Source organism: Callorhinus ursinus, unplaced genomic scaffold (assembly GCF_003265705.2).
Source record: "Callorhinus ursinus isolate GAN/ISIS: 27379988/994484 unplaced genomic scaffold, GSC_fseal_2.0 scaffold5, whole genome shotgun sequence".
In the NCBI taxonomy this organism is placed as follows: Eukaryota; Metazoa; Chordata; class Mammalia; order Carnivora; family Otariidae; genus Callorhinus; species Callorhinus ursinus.
Window position 1 is genome coordinate 63,588,280 of NW_027397067.1, and position 27,675 is coordinate 63,615,954.

Genomic DNA, 27,675 nt, shown 5'->3' on the forward strand with positions numbered 1-27,675 from the left:
TGCTCTCCTTCTTTTCACCTATATACAAACACGCACAAACTTTCATTTTGGCTGAACCATTTGAGAGTAAGTTGTAAACACGTCATCCCTAAGTATTTCAGCATCTATCTCCTAAATACAAGGATTGTCTCCTATGTCACCACATTACAAATTCAAGCTTAGGAAAATTAACATTGATGAAATACTTTCTGTCTGATATATAAGTATATATTCAAATTTTCCAAACTGATACAATATTGTCTTATGTATCTTTTTTTCAGTCTAAGATCCAGTCAAGGATCACATGCTACATTTAGTTATTATGCTGTTACCATGTTGTTTCACATACATAATAAGTTCTTCAGTCTAGTCTCTTTTAACACAAAGCCCTTCCCTGCTTTTTGTTGTTCAAAAAATTAACACTTTTGAAGAGTCCAGGCCAATTATGTGGTAGAATGCCCTTTTATTTGGATTTGTTGGATTGTTTCCTCATTAAAGTCAGGTTAAACATTTTTGACAGAACGCTAAATATATAGTTTGAGTCTTCAGTGCTTTCTTCATAGCAGGAGGCACATGATGTCAGTCTGTCCCATACCAATGATATGTTTGATCTCTTGGTTATGTTGGTGTCCACCAGGTATCTTTAACATAAAGTATCTTTTCTCCTTTCAAATAGTAAGTACTCTGTGACATGTTTTGAAATTGCGTGAATATCTTGTTCTACAATAATCTTTCACCCAGTGACTACAGAATATGCTGATAATGGTGGCTTTTCTAATTCAGTATTATTTCTACATTTTTTAGATGATATTCTTCTCTAAAGAAAAGCTTTTCCTTCTCCAGAAAAGAAAGGGAAATTATCACAAGGTAAAAATAATTTTTGGACTATCATCATGGGCTCACAGATTTTTGTCTTCTACTCAATGTAATCCATTATTATTACCATTCATTTTGAGGCTCACAAAGTCCCATATTTGGTCAGTGGGCACCAATTCAAAATGCCTCCCATGTTCTCTTGGTATTTCTCCATCCATTTCTGAGCACTGCCTTACTTTCTGTTACTTATTATTTTACCAGCATAAACAATGCAGAAATAATAATTATGTACATATGTATATTCCATAATAACTTCGTTCTTTCTCTGCTCCAGACCTAGAATCAACCATTTCTCCAATGAGAACCAGGTTCCTTTTAATAAAGAATAGCATTTAGAAAACGAGATCTGGGCACTAGTTGTACTTAATTCTACTAGTGCTGTCATATAATTTTTATTTATTTTTTAAAAGATTTTATTTATTTATTTTTAGAGAGAGAGAAAGGGAGAGAGAGAGAGAGAGAGCATGTGCGAGCAGCGGGGAGGGCAGAAAGAGAGGGAGAGAATCCCAAGTAGACTCCAAGCTGAGCACGCAGCCAAAGGTGGGGCTCGATCTGAGATCATGACCTGAGCTGAAATCAAGAGTCGGATGCTCAACCGACTAAGCCACCCAGGTGCCCCTTGAATAAAAATCTTAACATAAGAAAGTTAAAGTAAAAAAAAAAAAAAAATCTAAAAGGCATTCTCCAAAAACCTTATTCTCTTCCCTACTCCTTCCATCTCTTTGTGCCCATGCTGCAGTAAGTAGCCAACTTTATCTTCTCAATTATTCTTCCTGAGTTTCTTTATGCAAAAAGCAGATATAAAAAAAAAAGCAGATATAGTATGTATGTGTGTGTAAACATATATATGTATATATGCATAGAGAAGGTAGTATACTATCTGTATTTTTTCACCTTGCCTTTTTTCACTTACCAATATGTCTTGGAAAACATCAATTCACAAGAATATTTGGCATTCTTTTTTTATAATTACATAATACTCAACTGAATGGATGTAATACTGTTTATCCAATCACCTATGAATAAACTCTTATTTCTATTATTTTACTATTATAAATAAGGTGGAAACAATAATTTTGTGTATCTTCAGAGTAAACAGATTGCTGAATGAAGCATGAATCTCCTTATGTATGTATTGTATTATATGTAATGTTACCTAATTCTCAGATTCCTTATCGGTTGCACCATTTTGTATACCTACCAGCAATCTATGAATGTCTATTTCCCTATGGCCTGGACAACAAAATGTGCTATGAAGCTTTTGAATATTTGACAATCCATTTTTGGGGAAATGGGCCCATTAATTTTATAGTCTGAAACTATTTAAGTAATTTGCTGTTCAAATGAACTACCATGAAAACAAAAAATCCACATTCAAACCTGACTGCCTTATAACTAAGATTATATATCTATCTATATCCACACATTTTGTGTGTGTGTGTGTGTCTTTTAGAAAGTACAGATTCTAAAAAAATGCGACAGTACAATCAGAAATACAACATTTAATATTGTGATTTGATGAAAGTCATTTATTTTTAGATGATGACATAGCTCCCATACTTGTTACCTCAGAGGTAAAGTGAATACTGGAAAATTCTACTCATTCATGCAAAGCAAAGGTAATACATTAACCATTTTGATAAAAGCCTGAGTAATTTACTCATGCATTAAGCTAACTAGATAGAGCACACAGTGCCTTAAATAGTTGATATAACTTCGTATTCTGGAATTAGTTTCTACATTATTCCTCTAGTAGTAACTATAAGGACAACAATCACAATCATGGTAATGATGGCACTTACTATGTCAGGCCTATTCTAGGTGCTCTACAAATGTCACCTCATTTGACCCTTACCACAATCTTGTAAAGTAGGTACCCTTATTTCCATTTTACAGATGAGAAAACAGAGATAATAAGTAACTACCCATGGCCATAAAGTCAGTAAATGGTGGAGCATGAATTCTAATCCAGATAGTCTGATTCCAGAGCCTGGACTCAACTATTTTATTATAGAACCTCTACTGTTTCATTACATTATACTAAAGAGAAAAGCTAAGGACTTAAAATAGTTTAATAGTAATAAATAAAACTATTTTTTTCAAATACTTTTTTAGCTGAATAAATTTTGAGTTAGGAACAAGTATTCTAAAATTAAATCAAGGAAAATAATTAGCAACCAAAACTGAGTTATTAATCCATGATTCAAACAAGGTTTGCTACTAGTCACATAAAATGTATATGAAATTCATGCTTTTTATAGCTGATGAAATTAGCAATGAATACCCTCAATTTATCAGGGGCTCTGGCCATGTTCCTTGTTGCAGCATCATTACCAACGACCACTGACTTACCTCATCTGGGAAAAGATGCAATCTCTGCATCAGAGTTCTTCTGTGAAGGTTTTTTGGCAGCATGCCATAAATAGCTAGTTTCACAATCTGAAAAACAGATATATGTAGGACTCAACAAGAAAAATCTGATTTGGGATATAAGAAGGCAACCACATTTAGAGATAGTGGCGAAAATAAGTGGGCTAAGACTCAACAAAAACGAAAGGAAAGAAATTAGGACCTAAGTAGATATATGTGACAGCAACAGCAAAGGAATTGTCATTATTTTGTGCATTACTATTTTCTTTAGGCTCTATTTGCTTTAATTTAGTCTTAAAGGAAAAGGACAATAGGGAAAGATGGAAAATAATCTACATATGTACTCATGTTAGCTAGAATAAGAAGAAATTCTCTTAGCTTGTATAAGAACCTATGGCTCAAATAATCTGTCACATACTGAATACAGCAGAACCCAGGGAGGCCTTAAATCCAGTTTCCTCCAGGTAGATCAGGAGGTTTCAAATTCATAAAGTAAGCATGACCATACAGTTCTGAGAATGACTCCGTAGGTCACAAATCTACAACAATGTTAACACTGTTAACTGTGTTACATTTGTCGTCTTGTTTATGATGCTGAGTCTCATTTCACACATGAGAAAACAGATTTAAAGAGGTTAAAGAACTCTCCCAATTTCATATATCTAACTTGGTGGTGCTGGAATCCAAACCAGGCAGTGGTCTTACTCCCAGAATAGACATATAGTACATGCAATCACACCTATAATGTGTTTCTCTCTGTCACCTCTCAAGAAGACAAAAGTCCCTCCTCTCTACCATACCCATTCCCAAGACGGCAAACTAATCTTGCCGTGATTTACTTTTTCCCTTTTAAGATTATCCTCTTTGTTGGTCTGAATGTGATTTGACATCCTTTATCAAGAGAAGGTCACACAGTGTCACCCTGTGTTCCATCATCTCCTGGGGGCCTGCTGGCATCTAGTATATACAAATATACTGTGAGGTCTTCATAAAGCTGCCGATAGGGACATTTGGAGAGCTGCATCAATTTTTACCATCTGTACACATAATCTAAGAATATGACTTGACATATATTAAAATTAGTAGGAAGGGAAAAATGAAGGGGGGAAATCAGAGGGGGAGACGAACCATGAGAGACTATGGACTCTGGGAAACAAACTGAGGGTTCTAGAGGGGAGGAGGGTGGGGGGATGGGTTAGCCTGGTCATGGGTATTAAAGAGGGCACGCTCTGCATGGGGCACTGGGTGTTATACGCAAACAATGAATCATGGAACACTACATCAAAAACTAATGATGAAATGTATGGTGATTAACATAATAAAATTAAAAAAAACCCACTAAAACTATACATGTTAGAACAGTGTTGCACTATAAGAGGATTTCCTGTATCTTTAATTTTCTCATCAAAAAAAACTAACCAAACAAAAAAAACTCTTACTACATACAAAAGCTAATGGCATCCCATATATATTTTCCAGTTTAGTACTATTAATACTCTATGTTCCAGAGATTTTAATAGAGATTTCTATTGTTAAAATTAAAAGCAATTAAAAATTCAGTTAACTCAGTCACACAAGCCACATTTCAAGTGACCAATTGCCACATATGGCTAGTGGCTATCATCTTTGACAGTGCAGACAACAGAACATCATGACAGAAATTTCTACTGGACAGCACTGATGTAGATACTTGTCCTTAAAATTTTTAATTTTTAAAAGTCTTAAGCAGAAATCGACAGTGTTAAGACTACTGAGCATCTTTTCTGGATAAGCTAGTCATTATATCCTCTGAATATCCCAAAATAGCAATTTTATTGTTATGGTAGGGTTATATGGCATTTAGGGTTCATGCTCTTAAAAAAATACAGTTGTAGTCACTTGAATTAACAAGTTGTTTTTTTAAAACTTGCCCTATTAAAAAATGCAAACATAAGGGTCAAATTAGAGAAAGCTAGAAAGTGTAGAAAGGTTTTAACCCGACAGGGGAGAGAAAAAGGCAAACATACAAACAATATACGCCCCAAATAATAGAACACAACGTGTGCAAGCAATCAAGTAATTATAGCTGCATAGGCTTAAGCGTAAGTTCTAAGGAATTCAGAAAGTGAGAAAGAATAAAGCGAGGTTAATAAATATTAAAGAGCTTCCACATCTGAAAACCAGGGCATGTGCCCATTTGTTTCACACAAAATAACTTTATTAACTATGGGGGTGGCGAGGAGATAAGAAAGGAACCATGTTAGAAAAAAATGTAAGGACAAAGAGGTGGGGCATCTGGTTGGCTAAGTCAGAAGCGCATGTAACTCTTGAACTTGGGGTCCTGAGTTCAGGCCTCACATTGGGTGTAGAGATTATTTAAATAAATAAAAAAAAAAGAAAAAAATATAAGGACAAAGAAACTACTAATGAAACTAAAATATATGATAGAGGGATAAGGAAAGGCTGAATCAACACATTTATATGAGTTTACAAATAATCTGTGTAATTATAAAAATATTTTGAAATATTTAATAACCTACTAATAACTATTCAAATTATTAATTAATGTATTTTACAAACAATATTCCAGGACTGTACTAATAATCAGAAACAAATTCTCTTACAAGCCCATACACCAAGTACTGATAAGCAAATTATGTCTGCTGGCAGAAGACCTACTGTTCCAAACACGTAAGTATTTAATTTGGAAGTAAAATAACTGAACTCTTCCTTAACAAGCTATTCTTTTTCAAAATGCAAAGTCAAAATTAAGACTTAAAAAAAAAATTAACGTTATTTAAATGACATAATAATTCAAATGGATTTAACTTTGAACTATTTTCTAGGCCTTCATTAAACATTTTGTAATGCATTTTAATATTTGTTTATAAAACATAACTTGAAACAATTTCTACAAATGTTATCTATTGCCAAATCCTTATAAAAAAGTTGGGACGATACTGCCTCCTAGTGTATAGTGAGCATGCCTGAATGACACAGAAATTTAAATCTTAAAAATATTTGTCAAATATTAAAACTACCATTTGTTGTAGCACTTATGGTACATATTATCGGCAGCCCTTATAACTTTTTAATACCATTACATGCAATCCATATAAATAGTCAAAACAGAATATTTTATTTGACCACAGAACGTTAAATATTTCTTAAGCAATCTCTGAGCATATTTTTGTAAAACACCTATAAATGATAAGAAGTAAAAATAAATGGTAAAGTATGGAACTTCCCAAATGCTATGTCAGGACTTACTATAATAAAATATGTCCCTCTCCCTCACCTCCAAGGAAGTTTTAGGCAGTATTACACCAAACAAATGATTGTATCCTGACAATAGATACCTATTTTTATTCACCACTGTAGGGAAATTAAAAAAAGAATGTCTTCACAGCATAACACTTTGTTCATTTATGAATGTATTTAGGTATAAAGCTAAAATAGTTCATAATAGGGAAAATGTTATTATCTATTCTATGAGTATAGTTCAAAGACTGAGTTACAAAGAATTAAGGAAGGAAAAACAAAATTGTGAAATGGCAACAGGAGACTTTGTTTTTAGCAATACTGACAGCTAATATTTAGATTAGAAATGTCTAGTATATAACTCAAATGATAAAGAAATAAATATTAATGAAATTAATAATATTGTTTTAAAAAATCTTTTCTAAAGCATGGAAGCAACTAGAGGCCAGAAGTAGGAGAAAGTAGTACAAAAAAGAGTCCTAAGGCTGGCATTTGCCCAGAGGGCATCAGCTTAGTGCAGGGCTTGGATTTCAAAGGACTACCTCTTTTTTGGTCAGGAAGTAAGATCAAAGACTTCCTCATAAACCTAGATTTTCAACAGAAGTCAATATCCAGGGTATAGAGTAGGGAAATTAAAAAATAAAAATCTTTCCTGACAGGAAACTAGAAGCATGAGCCTGACTGCAGAAGGCCTCGAGGCCCCAAATTCACCCTTTTTAAAATGGGGATCAAAACCCAGAAGTCTATAAAGTATAGCTTAAAGAGGTCTTAGGTTGGTATAGCCCCATGCACCTATCAGAAGCTAAGCCAATCTTTTTTTTTTTTTAAGATTTATTTATTTATTTTAGAGAAAGAGAGAGCACGTGCAGGAGAAGGGGGAAGGGCAGAGGGAGAGGGAGACAGAATCCCAAGCAGACTCCCACTGAAGGCAAAGCCCGGCGTGGGGCTCAATCTCACAACCCTGAGATCATGACATGAATGGAAACCAAGAGTCGGGCACTTAACTAAGCCACCAGGTCCCCCCGCTAAGCAAATTTTTATGAAGAAATCCACTTTGAAGATATAAGTCTCAAAGAATTCTCAGTGATGAAGTTTCAAGGTACATGAGCTTATCAAGTATTCTGAGCAGAAACAATATATTACAGATCCACAAAGACCACAAATATTAGAATCAGATATAAACACTAAGAATTATGTTTACTAGGCTTAAAAAAATAAGGAACCCAAGTATGACAAAGAAACAGAAAAACTATCAAAACTGACCAGCAGAAAAAAAAAAAGAAGAAGATAGCAGGAGGGGAAGAATGAAGGGGAGTAAGTCGGAGGGGGAGACGAACCATGAGAGACAATGGACTCTGAAAAACAAACTGAGGGTTCTAGAGGGGAGGGGGGGGGGGATGGGTTAGCCTGGTGATGGGTATTAAAGAGGGCACGTTCTGCGTGGAGCACTGGGTGTTATGCACAAACAATGAATCATGGAACACTACATCAAAAACTAATGATGTAATGTATGGTGATTAACATAACAATAAAAAATTAAAAAAAAAACTGACCAGCAAACTTGAAAAAAAAAGACAAACAGTAAATCTTCAAGAAAAAAATATAATAATTCAAATTAGAAACTCAATAAAAGGATTGATCAGATGAAACACAGGTAAAAAGACAGAGAACTAGAACATAGACATAAAGAAATTATCGACAATGCAGTACAGACAGGGACATATAAAATATGCAAGAGAGCTAATGAATCATGTACAATGAAATGAGACAATCTACTGTAAATATAACCAGATTTCCAAAAGGAAAGAACAGATAAAGAATAAAGGGACCCATATTTAAAAGATGTAAGAGCTGACAAATTTTCAGAACTCAAGATACCAGTCCTCAAGCAAAATAAATAACAAGACTTGAATAGAAACAGGAAAACCAATGCCAAAGGAAAGACCTCAAAAGTATCCAAAAAGAAGACAAAATACATACAAAGAAACAGTTAAACTGACATGTGATTTATCAATAGCAGTAACAGAAACTAAAATCTCTTTGAACAATAGCTTCAAACAGGTGAAAGAGAGTAGTTATCCTAGAATCGCATATACTGAATAAGCAAAACTAACTTTCAAGAAAGAAGTCAAAAATAAAGATAGTTTCAGACAAAAATGAGTTTACTATTAAGAGAATGTTATGATAGGAATGTCCAAAGAAGTATTTCGAGAAGGAAATTAATCCCAAAGGAAGGCTGTTATCTGAAAGGATTTATAAGCAAAAAGAATCATAAAAAATCAGTAACTATGTAAAACAATAACAAGAATGTTGAATTGGAAGGGTTTTAAAAATTGTTGACTAGAGAAAGAATCATAACTGTGAGGGAGAGTAGGTGTTAAAAATCTTCTAAGGACCTTGATTTGATCTGGAGGAAAATAAAGATACTGATTAATCTTAGACTTCTAATAAATAAACTCAATCCAAAAGAAGGCAAGAAAGAAAGAGAGGAAAAAATAAAATCTAGTTTAAAGGTAAAGTAAAATGACATTTCAGGCAAACACTATCAAAAGAAGACTGATGCAGCTTATTAATATAAAAAAAATACATCTGGAGTTAAAAAGCATTATTGGAGATAAAAAGGGCCAAGTACATATGCTGATTAATTCCTAGGAATAGTATAATTCCATACTTAAATTCATCTAACACTAAATCTTCAAAATATACAAAGCTAAAACTGCCAGAACTACAGGGAAAAAATAAATCCACAATTGAGAATGTAACATAACTCTTTCAGGTAATCAATAAATCAAATGAACAAAAAAAGGTAAGACTTTTGATTGGAACAACATACTTTGCATATTTGATATAATGGATATATAAACATACATAGATACAAACAATGCTCTCCAAGATGTTTTCGTGAACATATCATATTCTAGGTAATCAGGCTGGTATCAAGTAATTAAAAAGAAAAGCAACAAAACTGTTTGGCTACATGAAAAACATAGTAAATAGTATTTAGAAAATATATAGATTTGAATAATAATGGGTTAATAGTTATCAAAACTTGTGAGACAGTTAAAGCGCAGAATTTATAGCCTTGCATGCTAGCTACATTAGAAGAGAAGCAAGACTGGAAAAACAGTTTCTGAACGTCTTTCCACAGATGATAAATAATAAAAAATACAATAAACTTACTGCTACTGGATCCTTCTGGTGAAGCTGAGCAGCTGTTACTTGTTTAAATCCACCTGGATAGCTGTGAAAAGAAGCAAAGACATTAAAACTGGGAGTAGGCTATGATATAGTATTCTTGAAATGAATGTTTTATAATGTGAAAACTATTTTTATTATAAAATTATTGTTTTAGGCAACTATGCTGTTCATTAGTGTCTTAAAAAAATTAAGTAGTAACCTATGCTATTTGAAATGCTGTTCTTTTTAAGTGGTCAACTATCATTGTTTCATAAAAGTTCCACATCTTGGAAAATTCATGGCATAATTACCTTTCAAGGGAATTTAAAGTTTTCATTCATTGATTCATTGATTCATTCATTCATTATGGGGTAGTTTATCCTGCTTGAATTAAGAAAGAAAAAGCAGTGAGCCAATATGCTTCACATTTCCTGCCAAGTCAGAATGTCTGTATAGCCTAGGGGTCAAGTTTGGGGAAAATAGTGGTAGACCACTTTGGTTCTAAAGTCAAGTTCATACTCTGAAGAGGGGATGATCCTGTTTCCTATTAACAATTGGTAAAAGACCACTAAGAGTTATACGCTGGTCTTATAAGTAATAAAATATTTCACTGAATTCACATAAAAATATATAAAATGAGTAGAGGTTAAAAAGTATATATACATACATACATACATATACATATACATACACACACACATACATATACACATACACACATGTATATGGGATATATATATATTTGGGATCATAGTGGTGGCAGCTTAGTAACTTGGATGCCCCATATTCCAGTCAAGAATCTAGGTTTACCAGTGGCTACCAGTATAATATTAGTTAACTCATTTTACCTTTTTATATGAGTTTATTCACATGAGAAAATGATACTATCTGCTCTATCTACCTCTCAAGATTTTTACAAGAGTCAAATGAGAAAATGTTTGTGAAACTGCTTAAGAAATTTAAAACAAAAACAATATACAGATGTAAGGTTTCATTATGCTGAATGGATAAATATAGCCTAAATGATTTCTGAGGAAGGGGAAAAGAAAACATAAACTCAGTACACTCTGCAAAAGAAGTTAAAGATTACCTAAAATGTGATTCCTTTCATAAGTTTCTTTCGACAAGACCTGAAAACATTTGAAAGAATCACATCTTAGGAATAAAATGGAAGAAGCAGATTTAGAAGTTTGCTGAGAAAGATGGATAATTTTCAAAGTGATACTCTTGCATCTGTTTCAAGGAATTTCAGTTTCAGAAAAAGAAATACCTGTCTAGACTTCAATTCCTGTATTCATTCTCTCCATGGAAAAAAGTACTTTACACCTTCTACGCTAAAGATCACATCTCTGTTTTCAACACTGGGATGCCAAATTCTAAAGCATAATACCATTTATGTTTTATTTCAGGAGAATCTGGAGAGAGAGCATAAAATTCTGAGTATACAAATGACTTGCATAGTGTAATAAATACTCAGTTGATTTTTACTGGTGAAAAAGTAATTACACTTCTTCCTCCAGGGATAGCCTGAATGGAAGAGACGAAACTTTGTTTTAAATGTTAGTCAAATTTTTTTCAACTCAAATTAATTCAGTAAATACTGAATGCCTATTGTGCTGAGTGCTGGGGTTATACAATAAATATAACGGTATCCTGTCCACAGGAAAAATGACTAAGTGAATTCTACTGAGGCATCTAACAGTAGACTGTATTTCTAACTCATATCAATACACTTTAGATGACTGAACAGTTAGATGTCAAAGTTCAAGGTGCACACATACACATCTCGCCTGACCTCTAAAACCATGAGAAGTGAATGTTTATGAAATATTTAGATGAGAAAAGATTTTCTGAGACTGGAAAACACAGAAGAAATTACAAGGGAAAAGAGAGATTTAATTATATAAAAGTTAAATAACCATACAACAAAGGATATAAAGAAAATTCGTAAAAAGTAAACTATCTAATAGTGGATTAATATTCTTAATAGATAAAATATGCAGAGAAAGTGCTAAGAAAAGCATCGATACCTTATTATAATGCAAATGTAAACAATCCGATGCCCATCGAAGTAGCAGAATCTTATTGTTAAGCCATTTTTATGGCAGTACTGTCAGCAGTTTTACAACAGGCATCCTTATGCACTCCTAGTGCAATATTACAGTAGTATTTAGAAATACCTCTTAAAAGACCTATTATCATCCCTTTGATCTCGAAATTCGTTACATTTCTAGTTTTATTTTAGATTACCCTATATATTGAAAAAGCCTAATGGATAAAGATGTTTTTCGGCTCTTTATGAAATTAAAAATTTTAATTTTACAAAATAGAACAATCATTATATATGCAAATCATATTGTGCACTACTACACAGTGACTGACAATATTTATAAAAAAGCTTTCTGGGAATTTTATATAAAGTGAAAAAGGATGTAAACTTGTGTATGTATTAAAATATTTAGTCCACAGGATGAAAAATGATTTTTAGTTCCTTCTTTACATTTTTCTGCATTTTCTAAAATTATCATATATTAACATTTTTACAACTAGAGAGTTAAATTTTGAATACATAATGTAACAGTGTTATGAGCATAATAAGAGTGGTACCTGAAGTGAGGTGAAGGAACAAAGTGAAGAGTCAGGAGAAACAGAAACAAAAAGTGACTAACCCTACGGGGGAGGAGGAAATAGGGAAGGACTTCCAGAAGAGGTGATACCTGAGTCAGATTTTAATGGATAAACATGAGAGTTCTTGAGAAACACTCCTGTGAAGGAGAATAACACATGCAAAGGCAGAGAGGCAAGAAATAGCAGTATGTTGGCTAAAATGAAGGATTCTGAAGCAGAAGGGGTAGCTGGGTACCAATAATTTACAGCAGTTTAGATTTTCATCCATAGATAAGAGAGTTTTACTGAAAAGGACACCACCAGCAAAGGGTACATTGCACTAGCTATTTGCTACCAGCACTGCTATTATTTTCCTTCATCTGCAGTATCACTACAGACATTATTGCTACAGTAATTACTATAGCATTTTTTGTCAATACTTCCCCTTTATGCTTTTATCACATTATGTTAGCCTGACTTTTCATATTTCCTTCCCCCATTATCTCTAAATTTTATAGAACTTGGTTTATCTGTAGAGATTTCCTAATAGTAGAAATTACTAAAGCCGGATGTGAATATTTACTTGGGCATTTATGTGGGCAAAGGATGGCTAATGGAAGCAAAAAAGTTATTCCCAGTATTTAAGACCTACTTAGGGGGGATATTAAAGTCTGCTTGTCTAAGACGAAGGTGGACTTGGAAATAAAATAATAATTTTAATCAAGAATGAAAGGCTAACATTTCTTTTTTTTTTAAAGATCTATTTATTTATTTTAGAGAGAGAGCATGAGTGGGGAGAGGGGTAAAAGGAGAGAGAGAATCTCAAGCAGACTCCCCACTGAGCATACAGCCCTATGTGGGGCTTGATCCCAGGACCCTGAGCTGAAATCAAGAGTCAGCCGCTTAACTGACTGAGCCACCCAGGAACCCATGAAAGGTCAACATTTCTAACCATATCTTACATGATAGTATAGAAGGTATGCTTAATTAAATTTATATATGACCTGAAGCAGAAGGGTTAACTAACACATTACATGACACAATCAAGATCTCAAAAGATTTTAAAAGGCTGGAGATAAAATTTAACTAAGGTATTGCAGTTGGGTTAAAATGCAACTAAAACATACAAGAAGGAAGATACATGGTTGAACAGCAGCATGTTTAAGAAAGACTTGGGAGTTTTAGCTGATCATGAACTCAGTGTACTACCACCCAGTGATATGGCCTTGAAGAAAAGTTCTGTTGCAATAGAGGACTGCAACTGAAAAATGGAGGACTCCCAATATACCAGGAAACCATCAGAACATAGCCAGTTGAGTATATTTAGTTACGAAAGACACTGACAAGAAATGACTCTATCTAGAGAGTGACCAAGATACACAGGCGAATAGTCAAAGGGAAGCCAAAGGAAGAACTCTGAAGAAACTATACATGTTTAGCCTAGGGAAAAGATAAATCAATGGGCTCTTATTCATCCCTTTCTCAAAATTACGTGAAGGATGTCCTGTGGAAGAGATATGATTATTTTACACTGTCCAAAGAGGAGAACTAAGACCAGTATGAAAGCTGCAGAAAAACAGATTATGATTCAATAGCATAAAGAGCTTTCTAAAATTTAAACCATTTCAAAGGTGGAATGAATGGGCTGCCTTACAAGCCACGAGATGGTTATTATTCAAACACTGGCAGAGAGACCTGGATCTTGAAAGGTATGTTGTGGGGATTTTAGGTATCTTCCAAACTTGGGGATTTGGTTCACCATTCCTTAAACGTCTCATGTATTATGGTTCAGGAAATAGCAGTAACATGAATTATAGGAAACAGAAAGAAAAAATTGAGAAGACTGACTAAAAAATGAGAATAATCTAAACCAGAGAAGTTATGTGAAATGCTCCCAGGAAAAACAAATACTGTCACTAATAACTAGTATTTGGTACAGTTCTGTGGGTTTTTTGATTAAATTATATATGTAGCATATACAAAATTAGTATTTTCTTAAATGCCAATTTTTGAAAATAGCTTTTTAAGTGAGATCTATAGTATTCCTTTTTTTTAAGGGATGGGTTTGTTTACTTATTTATTTAAAAAAAAATTTTTTTTTAAATATTCTCTAGACCAAACATGGAGCTCACACTCATAACCCTGAGATGAAGAGGCATCTCTTCCAACTGAGCCAGCCCGGCACCCATAGTAAGACCAAGAGTATTTTTAAAGTAATATATTTCAACTACCTATCTTCCTTGACAATGATCTTTTTTTTTTGAGTATAGCTAACACATGATGTTACATTAGTTTCAGGTGTACAACTTAGTGATTCAACAACTCTGTATGTTATGCTATACAATGCTATTACAATACCACCGACTATATTCCCATTCGGAACCTTTTATCCCCGTGACTTATTCACTCCATAACTGGAAGTCTGTATCTCCCATTCCCCTTCACCCATTTTGCCCATCCCCTCCACTCTCATCCCCTCTAGCAATCATCAATTTGTTCTTTATATTTATAGCTCTGATTCTGCTTTTTGTTTATTCATTTATTTATTTTTTTTTAAAGATTATTTACTTATTTGAGAGAGAAAGAGAGCAGGAACAGGGGAGCAGAGGGAGAGGGAGAAGCAGGCCTCCCACTGAGCAGGGAGCCCGACGCGGGGCTCAATCCCAGGACCCCGGGATCATGACCTGAGCTGAAGGCAGACGCTTAATGGACTGAGCCACCCAGGTGTCCCTATTTATTTGTTTTTTAGATTCCATATATAAGTGAAATCGCATGTTATTTATCTTTCTCCGAGTCTTCACTTAACATTATATACTCATATTGTTGCAAATGGCAAGACTGCATCCTTTTTTGTGGCTGAGTAATATTCCAGTGCATGTGCACATGTGTACATCATTATCCATTCATCTATCAGTGGACACTTGATTGCTTTTCTATATCTTGCCTATTATAAATAATGCAATACACATAGGGGTATATATGTATTCACAAATTAGTGTTTTCATTTTCTTTGGCTAAATACCTAAGTAGCGGAAATAGTGGATCATAGGGTAGTTCTATTTTTAATTTTTTGTGGAACCTACATACTGTTTTCCACAGTGGCTGCACCAGTTTACATTCCCACCAACAGTGGATGAAGGTTCCTTTTTCTCCACATCCTCATCAACATTTGTTATGTATTGTCTTCTTGATTCTGGCCATGCTGACAGGGGTAAGGTAGTATCTCATTGTGGTTTTGACTGGCCATTTCCTGATGGTTAGTGATGTAAGCACTTTTTCATATGTCTGTTGGACAATGGCTTTATCTTACCCAGTATGTGAGGAGTATACTTTTTGTTCCCATTTATTTCCAGAAAATGCAATGTGCCTTGTGTTCATAATGACAACATGATCCCCACAGTCACCTAGATTTAAAAAGAACAAAGAAAGAAAGATTTTATATGAAAGCCATGACCTTAAGAAAAAGTGATCTTGGTTATTTATAAAGCTTTTCAAAGTCTAAACAAAACATTAAAATATAAAAGCAAGTCACAGTGCAACACCAAAATCCTTGAACAGGATTTTGCTGTTCTGTTCTTCTTTTATATAACACCTAAGTATAGAAAGAATTGGCCAGACATTTGGAAAATCTCAACACTGGAAGGTAACAGACACTATAATAAAGATGCCAATAACAACAATACATCTTTGAAAGGCAAACTATTGTTATTCCTATTGTCTTTTCCCATTAATAATCACACTTTGCTAAAATGTTTATATTAACGTACCTTTAAATATCTAATACAAACTTTGCCTTAAAAATAGAAGACAAATTGAAAACAATATGCATATAGAAATAAAAAGGTATGTTTTACCAATAGGCAAATTGAAAACAAATGTAAAACATCACAACTGATTATTCTTCTCAAATTCAGATAACAATAGAGTACTATGATCTTACGCTTACCTACTAACCCAAGGCTTTTTCCACCCACATTTTAAGTAGCTACATTTCAACTGCCACTCTCAACTATGACAACATGCATATTTGATATGACAGATGACCTGAAAATTAAAATATATGTATTAATTTTCCAGTGAAAGTACCCCTAAATTTGGCTGTTCACCTAAAACAAAACAAAACAAAAAACCCTAAAAAGTCAACATGCAGTTTTCAAAGAAGTCACTATACATCACAAAATCAAGTAATCAGAAACATTTTTTAAATGCCTATTATAGTAAAAGGGAAACTTAAAAAGATTCTAAAAGCTTATTTATTAAAAAAAAACCTGAAAAACTAAGTATAAATAAATACCATATATGAAAACTAACGATTACATTATAAGATTCTATGCAGAGCTTTGAATTGGAATGACAGCATTTTCAGAGAGAAGTACAGTCATAGTCTATGTGGAACAAGGGTAAAGGAGAGAGGATAAAGCAGGTCGGTTTTCTTTACCACAGTGAAAGGGAATCTAGAAATGTAAAGGGAAGACCCAGGAAGTTTGCTGTGAGTGGGTTGAAAAGATAGCTTGTATTTGGTGGATTGCCTAAAGTTCCTATAAGTGACCCACAGTGGGCTACTAAGGAATGCAATTGGGCAAATGAAAAGAAAAACAAAGAGGGTGAGAAGAGATCTATATCGTTTCAGAGAATGCTTCAGTTACCTTAGTTTTCAAGCAGACATTTACAGTTGAAGAAGCTAAGGCTTGCTAAGATTAAGTGATCTGCCAAAGCTCACATGCCATGTTATTGAACACCATGTTCTGGCTCTTTCCGTGATACTTACGTGGAGGAAAAATGGAATTGTTAACTTTACACGAAAGCTGAATTCATTTTTAAAATGTTACTTAAGCTGTAAGTATGCAAAAAGCACTTTGAGCTACTCCAAACAAAGCTACTCTCTTTTGTAGAGATCAAAAAGGATATTTCAAAGGACATTAGAAAGAATATCACAGAGTAGATGAAAATCATGTTCTTTCATCTCTAAGGTAGGAACATCTAATCTGGGAAAAGTTATTCTCTCTCAATAACTTATGCCAGATCTCTATTAAATACATTCTTAGAAGCACTTCTCTGACTCTAAAGAGAGCTAATCAGCAATTAAGTATTTGTTTTTTTTACTGCATTACGTATTAAAACAAAAGCCAATATCGTTAAAGGCTAAGATCCTGAATATAGTACAATCATTTCTGTCTAAATTTCTTGTTAAATAGATTTCATTTTAAGGTTTTAACTAAAAAATTATGCTTTATAATTTGCACCAAATGCATATAAACTGGAACTCTATTGCCTGATGAAGAGATGTTCCAAGAGAAATTAATTCCCTTCAGATTTAAAAAAATTAGAGCTCAGTAAGTGATTTTTAGAATAGGAATTCTGAGTTTATTTGTACAAAATTCTCACCTTAGATATGTAACCTTATTTGGCCCCTTTTTATAATATTCAATGCTAAACTAAATAAATGTAATAAATGTAATAAATAAATAAATAAATAAATATTAGGTGCCAAATAAATTCAGACAAAATCAATCAAAATGGAAACTCAAAAGCTTCCTGTCAGGGAACTGAAAGTCTCATGATGAGTTACACTCTCAGGGGTGCTTCTCAGTGCTACGGCTTCAGTGTTTTGGCTCGTTTTCTCCCCTAAGCCAGAACTCCCAATTTTTCCTCAAAATGGCCTGGGAGAAAGAGAAGTAACATTCATTCTGTATCCCCCACATGCAAGGGCCTGAGCCAGGCATCTTAAAATCACTTTCTACATTGTAAGTCTCACAGTCATCTCACTACTGCACCTGCTATTCCCCAAAGCATTATTCCATTATTTCTATTCAAAACACACACACACACACACACACACACACACACAATGTATACACAGATCCTCCAATCTTTTCTTTGTTCCATCCACTAGAAATACTCTCCTGATTTATTTCCACTTGCTAAATTTTATCCAAAAAATTTAAGTTCCACATAAATATCAAGTTCCAAAATAAATACCAGTCCTTCCATAAAGCCTTTCCTAATACCAAAGCCAACCTCCTTTGATTCCACAAAGATGCCTGAATTTCTCTTATGATACTGATTTAACCCTATCTTGTCCTATTGTTTGTACAATTTTATTCCCTCCACCTACATTATAAGCTTCCTTCTGAAGACTCTTAATGTAGACTCATATAATGGGAGTTACCAGTCACAGTGTTAAAAAAAAATTCCTGGTGTTCACTTTAATGTAAATAGGGCTTGTTCTATCACATCTGGCTCCCATTCAATTCCTTTCTGAGATTTCATGGGAGATACTCCTAGTTCTTACCTTAGAAATCAGACCATTCAAAATTGTCTGAGCTACTCAGACTCCATACAGGGGTAGATTCAGATGGAGATATATATAAGTTTGGCAGGATTCTCTTCCAAAATCTGCTTTATACTCCTTTTCCATTGATTGATTGATTAACCAACTTACTACTTACTAATGCTAGGTACTGTTCTTGATGTTGGGAATATAGCAATGAATACAACTGAAATCCCTGTTCATAATAAATCTTACATTCTAGTGGAATGAGCTAGACATTAAACAAACAAATAAGTAAATATACAATATGCCAAGAGCTGATAACTATAGGGGGATAAAGAGTAATACAGAAGTATTATTAATTGGTACAGGTTTTTGTGTTTTAATTTCTCTGGGACAAAGGCCCAAAAGTGCAACTGATATATGGTAAACTCATATTTAGTTTTATAAGAAACTGCCATATTCTTTTCCAGACTGGCTGTACCATTTTACATTCCTACCAGCAATGTGTAAGTAATCCAATTTCTTTGCATCATCACTAGCATTTTTATTGCCACTATTTTTTATTTTAGCTATTCTGATAGATATGTAGTGATATCTCATTGTGGTTTTAATCTGTTCCCTAACGGCTAATAATGTTGAATTTTTTATGTGTTTATTTGCCAGCTGGTCACGTATTTTGCTCATTTTCTAATTACACGTTTATTTCCTGTGGGCTGTGTGGTTTTCAAATATTTCCCTTCAGCCTGTAGTTTGTCTTTTCATCCCCTTCACAGCGTCAAATCCTTCTTTAAAAGTTCTTTGGTTTATTAAAAAAAAAAAGAAGAAGAAGAAGATAGCAGGAAGGGAAGAATGAAGGGGGGGAAATTGGAGGGAGAGACGAACCATGAGAGACTATGGACTCTGAGAAACAAACTGAGGGTTCTAGAGGGGAGGGGGCGGGGGGAGGGGTTAGCCTGGTGATGGGTATTAAAGAGGACACGTACTGCATGGAGCACTGGGTGTTGTACGCAAACAATAGATCATGGAACACTACATCAAAAACTAATGATGTATGGTGATCAACGTAATAATAAAAAAAATTAAAAAATGTAAATAGGGCTTGTTCTATCACGTCTGGCTCCCATTCAATTCCTTTCTTAGATTTCATGGGAGATACTTTGGTTTAGGAGCACCTGGGTGGCTCAGTCGGTTAAGTGTCTGCCTTTGGCTTGGGTCATGGTCCCAGGGTCCTGGGATGGAGCCCTGTTATCAGGCTCCCTGCTCAGCAGGAAGCCTGCTTCTCCCTCTCCCACTGCCTCTCCCCTTACTTGTGGGCATGCTCTCTCTCAAATAAATAAAATCTTAAAAAAAATAAAAAAATAAAGTTCTTTGGTTTAGCTCGATGGTTTTAAAACTGTATTTGATAGAGATGTCAGGTTCTGAGAAGGTGACTCACAGGAGCAAGGGTCCAGCATCTTCTCCCTCCTTCAGCCAGCACAGCACTGCTTTGTTTTGCTTTTTTAAAGATTTATTTATTTGAGAGAAAGAGCACGTGGAGGGTGGGGGCAGAGGGAGAGAGAGTCTCAAGCAGACTCTGCGCTGAGCGTGGAGCCTGACATGGGGCTCTATTTCATGACCCTGAGATCATGACCTGAGTAGAAACCAAGAGTCAGACGCTTAACCAACTGTGCCACCCAGGCACCCCTGTGCAGCACTGTTTTTATATATTGGGTCTCCATACAAGATTTGGTTTGAGAAATGTTTGAAAAATAGCTATTTCAATTTAGTGATACATAACAAAATTGGCTTTGGCCATTATATTTTTTTCCAACCTTGAAAGATAAATGTCCAAATGCCTAGCTCAGTGTTATTTTTGGCATCCCTGAACTTGTGCATAGCCAATACGACAGACAAACATGTAGGTTACCACAAAATCTACTGAGTGTAAAGACACTGTGATAGGAATAAGGTGTGTTGTTCAAATTTATTGATAATATCTAAATATCTTCCAAAGGAGTTAAGTATTCTGGATGTAACCTGAAGCAAAACTCTCCTTCACTGTTTTGTATGATGATATTCTAGGAGCGGAAGAATAAATGTGTAATTAAGATTGCCAAATTAAAATGATGCAGTGATTGACATTTGAAATAAATTGACACTGAACTCGATAGTAAGAGAGAAAAATGTTAGCTGGCTCACTGTAAAAACAGCATCCTAAACTTTTTTATTTTCTAACAAGTCCTTACAAGATGTAAATAATACAAGGCAGAATGCTAGAGATTGGACTAGATCTAATCTAATTTTTGGTAAACTGGTATGCTAGCATTTATAATGTTAAGAACTGTGTGCAACTTTTGTTTCATTTCATGTAGATCAGGAGTATTTTAGGATAATCTAATAATAACTCTAGAAAATGCTGAAGAAAAGTTTCTACTTCTTTTCTAATTTTTTATTTATTTTTAAAAGATTTTGTTTACTTATTCGAGAGAGAGAGAGACAGAAAAAGCACGAGCAGGGAGAGGGGCAAAGGGAGGGGCACAAGGAGAAGCAGGCCCCCCGCTGAGCAGGGAGCCCAAGGTGGGGCTCAATCCCAGGACCCTCAGATCATGACCTGAGTGGAAGGCAGATACTTAACGGACTGAGCCACCCAGGTATCCCTGTCTGCTTCTTATAAATGCTCATACAGTCCTCCTCAATTTTTTAATCTGTAAGCAGCAAAAAGAGTGGAATCCTCATGAAGAGTAAGTCATAATCCAAAAATTACCATGTGTTCTTTCTTTTCATTTATCAGTGACAAAGAAACAAGCTCAAAAAGCTCTCAGGTCCTAAATTCAGAAGGGCAGCTCTAATTAGAAAAGAGGAGAGAATGCTTTTCCTAGTTCCACGTCATTTCCAGCTTGACCCAGACCACATTTTCCATAAAAAAATAATCCTGTAAGTGGAAGGTTGGTTTTCTACAACACTTGACAAAGTCCACTGGACCTATAAAGTAGTTCAAATATCGTATGTATCATGTTTAGATACATTATTGGTTAACTTTTATTTTTTATTTATTTATTTTTTTTGTTGGCTAATTTTTATAATCACTCTAGGATATACGACCATCATTGATAGTATTATTTTTCTGGGAAACTGCATGTCAATTTTCAAAAAAACATGTTTACAGTGATTGTGAGCACATAATACATGCTTAATAAATGCTTATTAAACCAATGAATGTCAGAAATACGCTTACAACATGAGATGTTTGTAAGTTGAAAATTGCTTGCAATTTAAGTCTTGATTTTAGTGACATCTTGTGGATATAAAAAGTTTTGCTGATATGTTACATTTTAATTTTTTAGTGAAACAAAAATAACTCCATCTTTAAAATGTAAATTTTTAATTTCATAGAAAAGCTATTCTCCTCTACTAGAAAAGGATGACTGGATAGGCAGCCACAGAAGCTTGTCTGGTGTTCTAGCAGAATATTCTCATTAGGTACCTAAGGAGTACTTTTGCAATAATGACCTGCTTATAGAATGCAGAACTTTAATTCAGTGAATAGATAAGTGCTATACTTTAAGGAAATCAGATTACTACTAATTATACTTTTCCCCAAATTTTGTACTGTTTGTATTTCTACAAAAACAATCTAAGAGATCTTGTGTATCACCTTGTTAATAACATTGCTAAGGTAAAAAAAAAAAATCAGCAGGAAAACACAGCTTAAGTGGCTAAGAATCACCATACTGAGGTGGAATGGGAAATTTACCTCTGAGGAAACAAGTCCCTGGGTTCTGGTCCCAGTTCTATTATAATATTGCAGCTGAGTGACAGTGAGAAAGTCACTTTATTCTTCTGATTTTAGTTTTCTCATGTATAAATGAGGCAGTTAAACAAAATATCTGAAGTCCTAAGGAATTAATTTCTATGACTTGGTAATTCTAGGACTACAGCATTCTCCTTGTCTGCCAAAAAAGAGATTTTTAAAGTAACGAGATTTCGAATTAGTCAAGCATAAGTCTGCTCATCACTATTTTACTTTGGAAGTACAGGTTCTCCTCATTATTCATGGATTCCACACTACGAATTTGCCTCTTCTCTTAAAATTTATTTTTAATCTCAATACCTGCGGTGCTTTCTTAGTCATTTGCAGACATGTGCACATGAGTGAAAAATCTAAGTGGCTTGATGCACTCGTTTCCAACTGAGGTCAAATAACGTAATGCACTGACTGTTCTCTTACTATAAACAAGTGTCCCTTTGTGGTCCATTTAGTGCTAGCTTTTTGGCATTTTTGTGCTTTTTAAAGTGACTTTACTTTTTAAATATCCCTCAAGTCTGATGCTCAAGGGCTGTGTAGTGTTCCTAAGTGCAAGAAGGCTCCAGTGTGTCTTACAAAGAAAATGTGTTAGATAAGCGTTGTTCAGTCATGAGTTACTCTGTGGTTGGCCGCAAGTTCAACAATATGTGTATTAAATAAGGTGTCTTTAAACAGAAACACATAAAACAAACAAGACTATGTATTGATTGGCTGACAAAAAATGCTGTGACCAGAGGCTCATAGGAACCTAACTCTGTGTCTCCCCCAGAAGCAACGATTTGGTGTTCACTCTCATTCAGCATTCGTGGTGACTTTAAAGAACGGAACTACAGCGAATAATGAGAACTGACTGTGCTCGTAAAACATTTTCTTAAAAGTGTCATTCCACAAAATGTTTCTGACAAGCATCTCTGAAGGACCAGACATTGTACTAAGGTGCCTGAAGAACAAAGATCAACATGACAGAATCCTTACATTCAAATTCTGTACTTAAAGATTTCACAGGTTGTGGGCTTACTTTGAAATTTTCATTAAGTGAAGAAAAAGATTAGAGCAGCAAGTATGAGAAATGGGGGAACTGGCAAATTCTTGCTCTTACACAAATCAAAGCATCTACAGGTCTCTTTCTCCTAGCTCCACAGATCCAAAATCTAACTTAGTTGAAATGCCAGAGCCCTGATTAAAAGTAACTTCTTCATTCTCAAAACTGGTATCCATGAATGCATATATCCACCAAAAAACATTTCATGCAGTCCAGCTATGTGTCAAACACCATTCTAGGCACTGGGCATATATAGCTGTGAAAAATTCAGGCAAAGTTCCTGTCCTCTTAGAACTTCATCTAGTAAAGGTTGGTGGATAATGCACATTTATATGGTATGTGTGATCAGTGAATGCTTTTTTTTTTAAAGGCAAGGTAAAGTATAATAAGTGAAAGGGGGAGCAGACAGAGGAATTGGGGAAGGCCTCTCTCAGGATATAAATGAGCAGAAATTTGAAAGATGTGAAGGAATAAGGCATAAATTTGGAAAATCCCATTCAGGCAGAGGGAACAAAATGTGAAAAGGCACTAAGGCAAAAATGTGTTGGCCGGTATATTAATGAAACAGTAGTAAGCCTTAGTGGATTACTCAAGGGAGGTAGGAAATAAATCAGGGAGATAATAGGGACCATACCATGTAGGTCCTTGTAGGGTACTGACATAATTTGGCTTTTCCTCTGATTCTCATTTGGAAAAGACAACTGTAACTGATCTGTGGAGAAAAGACCCTATTGGGGCAAGAGCAGAAGCAGGCAGATCAGTGAGGAGGCTTTTGGAATAACCCAGAATAGAGAGTACAGTGGTTTAAAATTACAGTAGAAGAGAGAGTTAATGAGAGGTGCCTAGATTTCAGATATATATATTTTCTCAGATATATATATTTCTTCAGGTATATTTTTTCATATATATAGATATATATTTTTTACAGGGAGTTGAAAAAGGGAAGTCACAAATGAAGCAAAGACTTCTGACTAGAGTAACTAAGAAAAAGAGTAAAGAAGGTGTTAATTGAGATTGGGAAACCAGAAGTAACAGGTTGGTTTGGGTGGGGGAAATCAGGAAGTACAACACCTCCAAGTTAAACACACATTAACATGCTGGAGATGTCTACCAGACACCTAAGAAGTTTGCTGAGTAGAAATGTGGTTATGTGAGTCTGGAATACAGGGAAAAGATAAAAAATGAAGATATAAATTTGGCAGCTAGAAGCATCATAGAAGATAGAGATATGAAACTGAATGTGATTGCTTAAGGAATGTTAAGGGGTGCAAGGACCAGGTTCTAGGGTACTCCTAATTTTTAATGAGAGAAGACTGGGGAATTGGAAAGTTGAAAAGAACAAAAGGAACTGGGAAGGAGGAGTTAGCAAGAGAATGCATCCAAGAACAAATGGAGAATGTGTTTAAGAAGAAAGTTCTTTACATGAAAACTAGCCTGGACTCCCCAAAAGGGTAGCTGCAAGAAGAAAATAAGGATTATTCTATATTAAAAGGATTAAAGAAACATAACCAACTGAAGGCAATACATAAACCTTGGTTGGATTCTGGTCTTAAAAAAAAGTAACAGCTCTAAAGAACATTCTTGGAACTACTAAAGAAATTTGAAAATGTACTGGACATTAAATCATACAGTTAAATTATGTTTGTTTTGTTATGTGTAATAAGGGCATTTTGGTTACACGGGAGTATTCTTATTCTTAGGAGACACATGCTGAAGTATTCAGGGGGATTTATTATGACATCTGCAACTTATTTTGCAATGATTGAGTAAAAAATTTTATGTTAAATTATATGTTAAAATGTTAATAACTGTGTAATCTAGGTGGAGGGTATAATTCACTGTACTATTCTTTGAGCTTTTCTGAAAATGTGAAAACTTTCACAGTAAAAGTTATAAAATTGTAAGGGACAAATAACTCAGTGGAAATATGGGCAAAAGACACGTATAGACATTTCCCAGAAGAAGAAATGATAAAAGGCCAATAAAGAGAAAAAGATACATAGCACCATTTGCAATCAGGACAATGCAAAACCATCAGGAGAGTGTATTTCACATCTACCAGAGTAGTCAAACTTAAAGAGAATGAAAACATCAAGTGTTACTGAAGATGAGGGATAATACAAACTCTGGTAGGACATCAGCGTTAAGACTAACTAGTTTCCTAAACACCTCTGAACCCAGTAACTTCTATCCTGTAAACAGGCCTCAGAGAAACTCATCCACATATGCACTGTAAAAAAGGTACAAGAATACTGACAGTAATATTGTTTGTAATGGTAAAAAAAAAAAAAAAATTGGAAATACCCCAAATGTTGAGTGTATGGGTATTTATTTCATCTTCATTATAACTGTTAATTTTCTTTAAAATACTACCTATATTTAAATATTAATTTATCTATATCTACACACTGTATATGTAACTTCATGTTTCAAAAAGCTAAAACTATGATCAATTGCCAAAAATGGTGTTGACAGGTCAAACAAGATGAAGAGTAAGAGCTAACACCTAGATCTTGCTGGGTGGGCCCTGAAGTCCCAGGTTAAGTGAAGTCAATCAAAACCACGCGTAACAAGCACAAGTCTTTTAGTATCAAAACAACTTTTTTCTTTTCTTTTGTATTGGAAAAAGGTTACAGAAAATCAAATCTATCAATTAAAAACAGTGAAGAGTAAACTTTCCATGTCCAGCTAGTTCTATCCATCTTCCTGGAGGAAAAGGTTTTTAGAAGAGAGGGCAAACTTATTTCTTCATTTTCAAAAATTCTCTATTCAAATGCACATTGCCATGTGAAGAAACATGTATAAGAGTGAACATATAATTTATAGTCCCAATCAGGATATCTGAGAATGAAAGGAGGGCTACAGATAATTTTGCTGTTGTAATGGCATAAAATGGGGTTGTCTCAGGCAAACTGGTCTGTATGGTTTTCCTATGAATAAGCCAAATTCATTGTAGTGCCCCAGTAGGTTTTTTGCTGAATGGAACAAGGGATCCCAGGAAAAATGAGGTCCTTAGAAGCAGTTCAGTCAGACTTCTTCAAGATTCTATTCTGGTATGAAAATTATGGTTACTAGTGACAGATCTAAAATGATACTCACTCAGTTGATGGTATATAGGTTTATGCAATCCTTGAAGTTTAACTGATGCCATAGCAGCCAGTTTGCCAGGGGGCTGCATTTTCCCATCTAAGAGATACCAAACCCGAGCAAAAGTGGCCCATTGCTAGGGGGAAAAAAAAATTTAAAAAGAGAGAAAACAAAGAAAATTCTAATTAAAATGGAAATAACCAAGTTTATTATTATATACCATCATGAGTATTCTATAGTTAATATTAATAATAAATCAATCACAAAGAGCCTTCATTTTGTATTCAATTCTGTTTCTGGAAAAGGAGGGTCTTTTTTCGCTATACAAAGATTAACACAGTAATTTTTCCTGCCTCCTTTTCTATCTGCAATATGGATGATGCTTTATCTAAAACATTTCAAAGATATATTTTCCTTTATATTATGACTTTTTTTGTATCGCATAAAATAGAATCTGGAATGGTAATGAGAAACTCTTATGAAAGTAGAAACTGTTTATAAAGGTCTTCAAAAATATTTTGAGACTAATAGATATTAAATTGAAAGATGAGTGACCAATTGGGAACTGAAGACTACTGAGAAGTTCAAATCCATGGGAGAATACAGTAACGGAATATAGCTGGACAAGTATAGATGGATGATGTTGAATAAACTTAAATTTTAAGTAGCTGCTTTAGACATCTTTAGGCTGCCTCAGGCATAAACCATTGTCTTTGCAGTATCCATCAGTAACTTCAAACTCTAAGAAAATTCCAGCCCAGAAAGATCTCAACCAGATGTTTTCTCTATCCACATACATAAGTTGCTGAACAATGCTGGAAAAAGTACAACCAGGCTAACTGGTTTTAGTTTAAAATTACAAACTTCGAATCGGCTTCTAAACTGCTCACCATTTCTGTTTTTCTCTCTCACTTTTCTAGTTTCTACCTTGTTCTCCTCACATATCTTTTGTCAGATTTACCTCTTAAGTATTTCATATATTTTTTAAATTTTTATTGTTATGTTAATCACCATACATCATTAGTTTTTGATGTAGTGATCCATGATTCATTGTTTGTGTATAACACCCAGTGCTCCACGCAGAACGTGCCCTCTTGAATACCCATCACCAGGCTAACCCATTCCCCACCCCCCTCCCCTCTAGAACCCTCAGTTTGTTTCTCAGAGTCCATAGTCTCTCATGGTTCGTCTCCCCCTCCGATTTCCCCCCTTCATTCTTCCCCTCCTGCTATCGTCTTT

The 27,675-nt window shown here is 34.6% G+C and overlaps 1 protein-coding gene across 2 annotated transcripts in view; it reads right to left on the bottom strand.

Annotated features, from left to right (window-relative positions):
- The window catches only part of MRPL13 (mitochondrial ribosomal protein L13), a 47,893-nt gene that overhangs the window by 17,193 nt on the left and 3,025 nt on the right, over positions 1–27,675 (bottom strand). The window contains exons 2-5 of one of the 2 annotated variants that reach the window (XM_025871051.2): positions 26,449–26,572; positions 15,560–15,653; positions 9,646–9,706; positions 3,208–3,294 (exon numbers count right to left, since the gene is read on the bottom strand). In XM_025871051.2, the coding sequence (XP_025726836.2) occupies positions 3,208–3,294; positions 9,646–9,706; positions 15,560–15,653; positions 26,449–26,572 (366 nt within the window). The remainder of the gene's footprint in view (positions 1–3,207; positions 3,295–9,645; positions 9,707–15,559; positions 15,654–26,448; positions 26,573–27,675) is intronic. The other variant, XM_073893166.1, reaches the window with a different exon arrangement.